Source organism: Panulirus ornatus, chromosome 3 (assembly GCF_036320965.1).
Source record: "Panulirus ornatus isolate Po-2019 chromosome 3, ASM3632096v1, whole genome shotgun sequence".
NCBI classification, from domain to species: Eukaryota; Metazoa; Arthropoda; class Malacostraca; order Decapoda; family Palinuridae; genus Panulirus; species Panulirus ornatus.
The window spans coordinates 7207373-7219405 of record NC_092226.1 but is presented as its reverse complement, the minus strand read 5'-3'; the positions used below and the strand labels follow the sequence as shown (position 1 = coordinate 7219405).

At 39.3% G+C, this 12033-nt stretch overlaps 1 protein-coding gene across 1 annotated transcript in view; it reads right to left on the bottom strand.

Annotated features, from left to right (window-relative positions):
- The window catches only part of GTPBP1 (GTP-binding protein 1), an 81017-nt gene that overhangs the window by 43553 nt on the left and 25431 nt on the right, over nucleotides 1-12033 (bottom strand). The window contains exons 7-9 of the mRNA XM_071683267.1: nucleotides 10774-11012; nucleotides 8066-8210; nucleotides 5739-5999 (exon numbers count right to left, since the gene is read on the bottom strand). Coding sequence (XP_071539368.1) covers nucleotides 5739-5999; nucleotides 8066-8210; nucleotides 10774-11012 — 645 coding nt within the window. The remainder of the gene's footprint in view (nucleotides 1-5738; nucleotides 6000-8065; nucleotides 8211-10773; nucleotides 11013-12033) is intronic.

Here is a 12033-nt window from a genome sequence, read left to right as displayed (position 1 = left end):
ATAATGCAAACACTGCCACCATTGGATGCCTCTCCTTACCTAACAACAAACAATCCAGAAAAAAATTATTCTTTTCTAAAGCCAAATCCACATTTTGTTAATCTTGAAAACACCACAACCTTATTTAGAAAGAATAAATTTACAATTAATAATTCCCCAACAAACCCAAAGAACAGGATATATACCTAATCACTTGAATGCTCTGAAATATGAGAGAATTTTAGCTCTACAAGTATGAAAAACCACTTCTCTACCAAAGGCAGAGCCCTATGAGCAACAGGAGCACTTGCTTGCAAAGAGTCTTAAATTTCTCCTTTCACACACTCTCCCAAACTCAGACACTAGCTCTTTCTCACTCAGACCTATGTCATCCAGAAACAGTAAATGATTCACCTCCCAGCTTCCCAACTGAAAATATATAGATACATATATATATATATACATACAAATAGATTTGTATGTAGCATTTATGGATCTGGAGAAGGCATATGATAGATACATACAAATAGATTTGTATGTAGCATTTATGGATCTGGAGAAGGCATATGATAGAGTTGATAGAGATGCTCTGTGGAAGGTATTAAGATTATATGGTGTGGGAGGCAAGTTGTTAGAAGCAGTGAAAAGTTTTTATCGAGGATGTAAGGCATGTGTACGTGTAGGAAGAGAGGAAAGTGATTGGTTCTCAGTGAATGCAGGTTTGCAGCAGGGGTGTGTGATGTCTCCATGGTTGTTTAATTTGTTTATGGATGGGGTTGTTAGGGAGGTGAATGCAAGAGTTTTGGAAAGAGGGGCAAGTATGCAGTCTGTTGGTGATGAGGGAGCTTGGGAAGTGAGTCAGTTGTTGTTCACTGATGATAGAGCGCTGGTGGCTGATTCATGAGAGAAACTGCAGAAGCTGGTGACTGAGTTTGGTAAAGTGCATGAAAGAAGAAAGTTAAGAGTAAACGTGAATAAGAGCAAGGTTATTAGGTACAGTAGGGTTGAGGGTCAAGTCAATTGGGAGGTAAGTTTGAATGGAGAAAAACTGGAGGAAGTAAAGTGTTTTAGATATCTGGGAGTGGATCTGGCAGCGGATGGAACCATGGAAGCGGATGTGGATCATAGGGTGGGGGAGGGGGCGAAAATCCTGGGAGCCTTGAAGAATGTGTGGAAGTCGAGAACATTATCTCGGAAAGCAAAAATGGGTATGTTTGAAGGAATAGTGGTTCCAACAATGTTGTATGGTTGCGAGGCGTGGGCTATGGATAGAGTTGTGCGCAGGAGGGTGGATGTGCTGGAAATGAGATGTTTGAGGACAATGTGTGGTGTGAGGTGGTTTGATCGAGTAAGTAACGTAAGGGTAAGAGAGATGTGTGGAAATAAAAAGAGCGTGGTTGAGAGAGCAGAAGAGGGTGTTTTGAAATGGTTTGGGCACATGGAGAGAATGAGTGAGGAAAGACTGACCAAGAGGATATATGTGTCGGAAGTGGAGGGAACGAGGAGAAGTGGGAGACCAAATTGGAGGTGGAAAGATGGAGTGAAAAAGATTTTGAGTGATCGGGGCCTGAACATGCAGGAGGGTGAAAGGAGGGCAAGTAATAGAGTGAATTGGATCAATGTGGTATACTGGGGTTGACGTGCTGTCAGTGGATTGAATCAGGGCATGTGAAGCGTCTGGGGTAAACCATGGAAAGTTGTGTGGGGCCTGGATGTGGAAAGGGAGCTGTGGTTTCGGGCATTATTGCATGACAGCTAGAGACTGAGTGTGAACGAATGGGGCCTTTGTTGTCTTTTCCTAGTGCTACCTCGCACACGAGGGGGGAGGGGGATGGTATTCCATGTGTGGCGAGGTGGCGATGGGAATGAATAATGGCAGAGTGTGAATTGTGTGCATGGGTATATATGTATGTGTCTGTGTGTGTATATATATGTGTACATTGAGATGTATAGGTATGTATATTTGCGTGTGTGGACGTGTATGTATATACATTGTGTATGGGGGTGGGTTGGGCCATTTCTTTCGTCTGTTTCCTTGCGCTACCTCGCAAACGCGGGAGACAGCGACAAAGCAAAATAAAATAAATAATAAATAAATAAATATAAATATATATATATATATATATATATATATATATATATATATATATATATATATATATAGACATCCTCGATAAAAAAGTTTTTATCGAGGATGTAAGGCATGTGTACGTGTAGGAAGAGAGGAAAGTGATTGGTTCTCAGTGAATGTAGGTTTGCGGCAGGGGTGTGTGATGTCTCCATGGTTGTTTAATTTGTTTATGGATGGGGTTGTTAGGGAGGTAAATGCAAGAGTTTTGGAAAGAGGGGCAAGTATGAAGTCTGTTGGGGATGAGAGAGCTTGGGAAGTGAGTCAGTTGTTGTTCGCTGATGATACAGCGCTGGTGGCTGATTCATGTGAGAAACTGCAGAAGCTGGTGACTGAGTTTGGTAAAGTGTGTGGAAGAAGAAAGTTAAGAGTAAATGTGAATAAGAGCAAGGTTATTAGGTACAGTAGGGTTGAGGGTCAAGTCAATTGGGAGGTGAGTTTGAATGGAGAAAAACTGGAGGAAGTGAAGTGTTTTAGATATCTGGGAGTGGATCTGGCAGCGGATGGAACCATGGAAGCAGAAGTGCATCATAGGGTGGGGGAGGGGGCGAAAATTCTGGGGGCCTTGAAGAATGTGTGGAAGTCGAGAACATTATCTCGGAAAGCAAAAATGGGTATGTTTGAAGGAATAGTGGTTCCAACAATGTTGTATGGTTGCGAGGCGTGGGCTATGGATAGAGTTGTGCGCAGGAGGATGGATGTGCTGGAAATGAGATGTTTGAGGACAATGTGTGGTGTGAGGTGGTTTGATCGAGTGAGTAACGTAAGGGTAAGAGAGATGTGTGGAAATAAAAAGAGCGTGGTTGAGAGAGCAGAAGAGGGTGTTTTGAAGTGGATTGGGCACATGGAGAGAATGAGTGAGGAAAGATTGACCAAGAGGATATATGTGTCGGAGGTGGAGGGAACGAGGAGAAGAGGGAGACCAAATTGGAGGTGGAAAGATGGAGTGAAAAAGATTTTGTGTGATCGGGGCCTGAACATGCAGGAGGGTGAAAGGAGGGCAAGGAATAGAGTGAATTGGAGCGATGTGGTGTACCGGGGTTGACGTGCTGTCAGTGGATTGAATCAGGGCATGTGAGGCGTCTGGGGTAAACCATGGAAAGCTGTGTAGGTATGTATATTTGCGTGCGTGGACGTATGTATATGCATGTGTATGGGGGGGGGGTTGGGCCATTTCTTTCGTCTGTTTCCTTGCGCTACCTCGCAAACGCGGGAGACAGCGACAAAGTATGATAAAAAAAAAATAATATATACATACATATAGCTTGCAGGTAAGGGGGAAGAATGATTTGGAAATGTCTTTGGAGTAAAGTCTGGGGTTGGTGAGAGGACAAAGCTAAGGAAGGAGTAGCACTACTCCTAAAGTAGGAGTTATGGGAGTGTGTGATAGAATGTAATGAAGTAACTTCTAGACAGATGTAGGCAAAACTGAAAGTGGATGGTGGGAGATTGGGGGATTTTTAATGCTTATGCACCTGGCCATGAGAATACAGATAATGAGTGGCAAGTGTTTTGGGAGCAGCTGAGTGAGTGTGTCAGCAGCTGTGATATAAGAAACCAAGTATTAGTAATGGGTGAGTAATGTGGCAGTTGAAGGTATAACTAAGGGACATGGGGGTATTCAGTATTATGAATGGAAATGGTAAACAGCTTGTGAGGTTGTGAGCTGAACGAAGACTGGTGATTGGGGATACATGATTTAAAAAGAGGGACATACACATGTATATGGGAGTAAAAGAGATGATTAGAGGGTATTACTGGGTTACACATCAATCAACAGCCTAACAGGCATGTAAAAGAGACATTTTTGGTATGTAACTGTGCTGAGAGGGGCAACTGGTGGGATGTATGATCACTATCTAGTGGAAGTGAGGGTGAAGATTTGTTTGGGTTTTTGGTAAAGAGGAAACAATGTTGGTGAGAAAAGACTGGGGAGAGTAAGTGATCTTGGAAAAGAGACTTGTGTGAAGAAATACCAAAAGAGATTGACTGTGGAATGACAAAAAGTGAGAGCAAATGAAGTAAAGGGAATGGGAGGTATTCAGGGAAACAGTGCTGGCATATGCTAGGGATGCATGTGGGAGGTAAGGAGATTAGAAAGGGTGGTTGGATGAAGAAGTAAATTTGCAAGTGAAATAGAAAAGAGAGGCATTTGGGCAGTACTTACAGGAAAGGAGTGCAAATACTTGGGAGGTCAAGAGGAAGGTACAGAGGTTGAAAAAGAATGAAAATGCAAGATGGAGCAAGCAAGTATCAGTTAACTCAAACAAGAATAAGGGAAAATTTTGGAAAGAGGTTAATAATGTGAGAAAAACAAGAGTTCAAATAGGAACACTGATCATGGGACAAAAGGGAAAGCGATAACAGATAGTGATGAGGTGAGGAGGAGATGGAGTGAGTATTTTGAAGTACTGCTGAATGTGTTTGATAATAGGGTGGCAGATGTAGGGTGTTTGGGTCAGGGTGGCATGCAAAGGAAAAGAGTCATGGAGAGTGGTGGTTTGGTGAAGAAGGATGAGGTGGTGAAAGCCTTATATAGATAGAATGTGACACAACGGTTGGTAATGCAGTTCAATTTCTTAAGAAAGGGGGTGACTATGTTGTTGATTGGTTGGTAAGGATTTCTAAAGTATGTATGGATCATGGTGAGGTGCCACTGTACAAAGGCAATGGGGGTAAAGGTGAGTGATTAACTACCGAGATATAACTTTGTAGAGTGTACTGGATAAGTTGCATAGGACGGTACTGATTGAGTGGGTGAAGGCAAGTACAGAGCATCATACTGGGAAGGAGCAGTGTGGTTTCAGAAGTAGTAGACAATGTGTGGATTGATTTGGAGATACCATATGATAGATTTGATAGTGATGCCTTGTGGAAGGTCTTAAGAATACAAGGTGTGGGAGGAAAGCTGCATGAAGTGGGGAGAAGTTTTTATAAAGAGTGTCAGGCATGTGAAAAGTAGGATGAGAGGAGAGTAAATGGTTTCAAGTGAAGGTTGGTCTACAGCAGGAGTGTGATGTCACCATGGTTGTTCACTCTGTTTTCAGAAGTGGATGGTGAGGGAAGTAAATGTGAGAATCTTGGAGACGGTCGAATATGTTGTCTGTGAGGGATAAGAGGGCTTGTGAAGTAAGTCAGTTGTTTGCTGATCATACAGCACTGGTGGTGAGAAACTGCAGACGTTGGTGACTGAGTCTGGAATAGTGTGTGGAAAGAGGAAGTTGAGAGTAAATATGAATAAAAGCAAGGTTATTAGGTTTAGCAGGGTGGAGGGAACGGTTAGTTGAGCATATGTAGTGAGTAAGCTGTATAGGTTAAGGGACATTTCAGGGATCCATAAGGACTGAGGACAGGATACAATAAAAGAATTCTGTGTATGGAGGTGGTATAAATAAAGAAATTGGCCTCACTGGACAAATCAACTTAGTGTGGAATGTGAAAAAGTTTGAAGTACATTTACAACTGTGAAGTCTGTATTCAGTGCACTAGGCATGAGTTAAGGATGCCCTTGATACCTGATCCATTATGTCAAAATTGGATTGGAATAATGTTAACTGATATATATATAGAGGTCCCTGCATATATCAACTCATGATGGAGGTAAGTGGAAAAAGAAATGTAATAAACATACCTTAAATTCCCAGCAGGATGAAGGATTCAGCAATGGATCTATCAGCACTTGCCCTTTGCGTACATCATGAATCTTGATCTTCTTCAAAGCAAAAGAGGCAGTCTGACCCCCCCTGACTTCACGCACTGGCATACGCTTTCGGTGGATAGATTTAATTGGCATAGGAATAAAATCACCCAACCCATTAGGGCCAAGCAGTAGTGTGTCATTTACCCTGATGACACCCTTCATACACGTGCCTGAAACCACCACACCTACACCCTGTAAGCAATACTATTATGTAATACTGATATTAATTTATCAAACATAGCTAAATATCACAAGGATTTAACCAGGCCACCAGTCAAGAGGATCATGTTACATTCAATTAACAAACTTATGGTTAATCATTCAAGTTTCAAATAATGTGTAAATAACAATAATACAAAACCAACTAATGCATCTTCAGACATGGTTGCAGCTCAGTAGTGTAATAGAGTATCTTGGATACATACCACTATATAAGCAAGGAGAAGCAGGAGACTAAATTGGAGGTGGAAAGATAGAGTGAAAAAGATTTTGAGCAATTGGGATGAGAACATACAGGAGGGTGAGAGGCATGCAAGGAATAGAGTGAATTGGAGCAATGTGGTATACCAGGATTGACGTGCTGTCAATGGACTGAACCAGGGCATATGAAACATCTGGGGTAAACGACGGAAAGGTCTGTGGGGCCTGGATGTGGATAGGGAGCTGTGGTTTTGGTGCATTACACATGACAGCTAGAGAGTGAGGGTGAATGAATGGTGGCCTTCTTTGTCTGTTTTCCTGAAGCAGGGGGTAGTGATGAGTTTCCTGTGAGGCGGGGTAGCACCAGGAATGGATGAAGGCAAGCAAGTATGAATATGTACATGTGTATATATGTAAGGGGAGTGAAGGAGGAATGAGATGTATTTAGGGAAGATGCTTGTGGCATGAGAAGCGTGGGAGGTGGGCAGATTAGAAAGGGTAGTGAGTGGTGGGATGAATAAGTAAGATTATTAGTGAAAGAGAAGAGAGAGGCATTTGGACAATTTTTGCAGGGAAATACTGCAAATGATTGGGAGATGTATAAAAGAAAGAGGCAGGAGGTCAAGAGAAAGGTGCAAGAGGTGAAAAAGAGGCCAAATGAGAGTTGGGGTGAGAGAGTATCATTAAATTTTAGGGAGAATAAAAAGATGTTTTGGAAGGAGTTACATAAAGTGCATAAGACAAGAGAGCAAATGGGAACATCAGTGAAGGGGCAAATGGGGAGGTGATAACAAGTAGTGGTGATGTGAGTAGGAGACAGAGAGAGTATTTTGAAGGTTTGTTGAATGTGTTAGATGATAGAGTGGTAGATATAGGGTGTGTTGGTCGAGGTGGTGTGTGAAGTGAGAGGGTTAGGGAGAATGATTTGGTAAACAGAGAAGAGGTAGTAAAAGCTTTGGATGGTATTGCACTGGAATTTATTAAAAAAAGGGGGTGACTGTGTTGTTGACTGGTTGGTAAGGATATTTAATGTATGTATAACTCATGGTGAGGTGCCTGAGGATTGGCGGAATGCATGCATAGTGCCATCGTACAAAGGCAAAGGGGATAAAGGTTAGTGCTCAAAATGCAGAAGTATAAGTTTGTAGAGTATTACTAGGAAATTATATAGGAGGGTATTAACTGAGAGGGTGAAAGCATATACAGAGCATCAGATTGGGGAAGAACATAATGAGTAGAAACCTGGTGATCACATAACTCAGTCAGGCCCAGAGAAACAAGAGGTTCTGTTACTAAAATATAAAAAAATGAGCCCCTTTTTTGCATCTAATCTCACAGAAAGCAATCAGACACTTTCTCTTTTGGAATTCTTAAACACAAATTTCTGTATCATAAGCTAGAAAAAACAATATTCTAACTCAAGAAACAGAATCTTGAAAGTTTGCTTAAACCAGCTCAATAGGGTCCACCGGCAGGAATGGGAAGTGGGGGATTACTATCAATCTGTAAGATATCCTCAAGATTCTTAAGACTTAACAGATTACTTTTCTTCAATGCAGTCTGTATCTGGTTGATATCTGCCAACTAATTCTTCATTGTCTGAATTCATAAGTTCATTTCCAGGGGAAAGGAGCAATTTTGTTCAAATAGTGTTGTAAATACAATTTGTCCAATTATCATTACCAAAAAATAAATGTAGCTATAGTCATTGCAACTTGTCAAGTACAGGAACAAGTATATCAGTAAAAAAACAAAAAATAAAGAATTATGATTTCCAATGTTCTCTTGTAACAATGAATAATGATGTGTAAAATTAATCTTCACTTTCAGTAACTTACAGGAACTTGATATGTGTCATCAATCTGAAACTGAGCTGGATCGTTGTCGTTCTGTGGAGTTCTCGATGACAGAAGATTTAAGAACATGGTCAAGAGGTCCAGGTTATCCCCTGACACATTAGACACTTGAAAGATTGGACATAATCTGTGATAAAAGGAAACCTCTTTAAAAATTTCACACACTGACATGTATATCCAATTCAAGTATAGTACAAGAATAATTTCATTTAAACATTAATAACTATGTATCTCACACATTCTGTTGTTAGGGATTCATAAGGGATATCTCAACCAAAAAGCAAAGAATTTTGTGTCAATTTATCCTTCATACAAACACAAAAGCCACCTAATATCTAAAATAAACAATACATTAATTTTCTTAATTTAATACCAGAAAGGAGAGAAGTCAAATCTTAATGGTCTGTTCTAAATGAAGAAGGTATTCTAATATTAGCATTGTTCTAATATTGGAAATTTTTACAAAGTCTTTTCTAAAATCAGGAATAATCAACTACTAAACTGAGCTCCTGTAAATATATCAAGGATATACTGAATACATGTAGACAAAGTCAGCTTCGTTTAAAATACACTGAGACCTCATTTACCCAGACTACCTGGCACTCAGGGTGCTTCCTATATATGAAATATTGGAAAACACACTGAAAATCAAACTTCTATTCCCTGAAAACACGGAAATATCAAAGAACTACTAAAATAACACTGATCAAAATAAAAAAACAATTTATGACAACACTGAATAGTCGTGTGGGCTTTATGAATTGCTACTTTGCAACTGGTGAGAGGGTTCAAAATGTGCATAAGCAAAAGAAAGATGGAAGGTCAAAAGGGGCTATTCTAAATGCCCTAAAGGCTGCTTTCCATAACACAAGATACAGAAACTAATGAAAATAGTGGGCACAGAGGGGGAGCAGGTGTAATGTCTAGGACACGAATCTGGGAACATTGTAACAAAGGTACCCGGGAGACTGACCGAAGTTATGGAAAGAATAATAGGCAGTGTCAGAGAGAAAAAAACATGGAAACTTTTGGCCCATTCGATGAAAAGTTTAGAAAGGTGCAGACTATTCAAGATCAATGCTAGTTTTGGCCTTATGTAGGACAACAGTTCACTAATTTTTTTTTTTTTTGTGTGTGTGTATGAATGTGTGTGTGTGTGTGTGTGTGTGTGTGTGTGTGTGTGTGTGTGTGTGTGTGTGTGATGCACTGGGGAGCACCATTTAAGATGAAATATGCAGCTTAAGAGTTAATATAGCCCTCACATAAAATCACAAATCCTTACTAAAATACAGTACACATACATATGAAAATTAAATCAATTCATAAAACAGATTGTGTACAGTACAGCATAATACATATGACAATGTTAAGCAGACAGCAGTATGTCAAGGATGTAGATATTCCTATATTACTGACTCATGGTTTGTTCCCTTCATTCCTGCATATATGAAAATGAAAGATTTGGGAAGAGAAAGTCATGGCAGAGATTGATATCACCTGCACAGACTGACAGACTTGCTGAGCCAGTGGCATGCAGAAATAACCACTAAGGCAATGCCAGACTCTTTCTTGTTGCACCAGGGCACCAGGCTTGAATAAGCAGTGTAATATGTGTATGGAAAAGTTACAACCCTTACTGGTCCACTAAAAAATGGATAAAACACAGAACACAATGGCATACTTATCAGAGGCAAAAAAAATGGTTACCAGTATACTATATCCATACAGATTAATTTTTTTCCCATACTCAGGAGGGAATTTCAATTTCTTAAAAGGGGACTGGGGTCCTCAACAGGGTTAATTTTTCATGTGACAAAGCTATAACTGAACTTTAATCTTTTACCATATGAATCAAAATATGTGCAAGTACCCCAAACTAGTTCATCTAACAAAATACATACATATAACAATGTCATTTTCTTTATATCAACATTCATTTTTCATGAAATCAAATTCAAAGGAAAACCAATGAATCTGGTTTTCTCAATGTTGAATCATGATTTAGTAAGGTTTAACATACAAACCTGGGAAAAACCTGACTGAATCAGATCAGTTTACATTTATGTATGTCATTCAATACAAGACATAAGAGATAATGATTCACCATATATAAAAATATGGCTGAGGTAATCAAGTCATTCAAATGCTCACTTGCTATCATGTGAAACAATCAGATCAAAGCCAACATGGCCAGAGTAAACTCAGAGAACACAACCTCTGGAGCCCCAATGAACTGGAAAGATTTTCATGAAATACAAATATTTTACAATCACTGCCCAAATGTGGACAAAATTCTGACTTTTCACAAAAATCTACTTTTTCAAGTATAACTGCTTCTCCTACCTCAGCAAAGTACACCACAAATAATGAACAACAACCTTATTTACACACAACCATTCTCTAGCTGTCATCTTTAATGTACTAAAACCAGAGTCTCCCATCCAAAGTTAGGCCACACAGAATATTTCATGGTTTATCTAAACTGATTCATAACCATAATAAGTCCAAAATCTTAATCATCAGAGAGCATCTATACTGTGTACAGTATAGGTGAATTCCTGTTAACCAAGATCCAAATAAATGAGATTTCAGTGTAAAAAAAAAAATCATTTAATTTTACTTCTAAATACTAAACCTCAGATCATAGATAAGATCAACTTTCAACACCCAGAAAAAAATTTGCATCATACCTCTCAGAAACAAAGTTTGTGGCAGAGACGACGACATCTTCAGCATTCCTAACCAAAAGTGGAACTTTCCTACATCCTGCACTCTTCAGTATCTTATGAAGAAGTTTAAGGGTGTCCTGCAGAACATTGGGTGGGCACATATCAATCTTAGTGACAATGACAAACACAGGCACATTGAGAGCCAGTGCTAAACCCAGATGTTCCTTGGTCATACCAACGACTCCAGCATTGGCACCAACCTGGAATCAATGTGACCTTTTATCAAACAGGTATGTATATAAACCATGGAGTGAATAACTTCTCCAACACCTCAGAGCAAACACTATTCTTTATGTGAGGATGATGTAAAGACACTGCAATCTACATTACTGCGTGTGAAATGATACATTTATGAGGGCACGTTTACTGTCTAGCAAAAGAAAAAAATTGTGAAAACTTCCTTTTTTAAGACAGGATACCAAGGTAACCAGTTGCAAAATAAAATTTGACTTTTTTATAGATAAAAGCCATAGAAAAAATAACTATGGTAGGGCAACTGAACATGGAAAGTAAAAGAAATATTAGCAAAATTTCCACTTGAATCACTTGCCACACAAATGGAAACAATGCAAGTAGTCTGAAAAGAACTAGCAAGAATCATAAAATAAGGGACTGTGAATCACCTGAGACATACATGTTATTACCTGTACTTTAAACAAAAATGACTAGGCAAACATTTTGAGAGGCTCCTTAAATTATTCAGATTACAAGCTCTGAACAGAGTGTCTTCAAGACCCTGAAAAATCATTTTCCAACTGAAAGTCTCACTGGAATTCAGCATCACAAGCCTCTGAGGAAGCTTACTTGTGTTTACAGAGCATTTCTGAGTTTGACTAATATTCATTCTGTAAGAAAGATAAAGGTCATCACTAAACTTAAATCTAAAGTACATTATTAACTTAAAATATCTTTTGAAAGCACTAACAAAATAATCATTTTTTAACTGAGAAGTCATATGAATGTCTCTCCTTATTTCTGAGTACATCAAAAAACATTTACATGCTTACATGACAGATAATTACAATACAATTAGGGTGTGAAACAGAGCACTACTGCCTCATATGGGATAGAAAATATAAACACAAGAGATATTACAGTATTCTGCATCCTCCTACACCCAGACTATTTGGTATGCAAGGGTGTTGGGTTTGGGACATATTCCAGGTGGGGAGAAAATCCTGTATCCTGTCAAAGCTAGACCACTGTTTTGGGGAGAAAAAT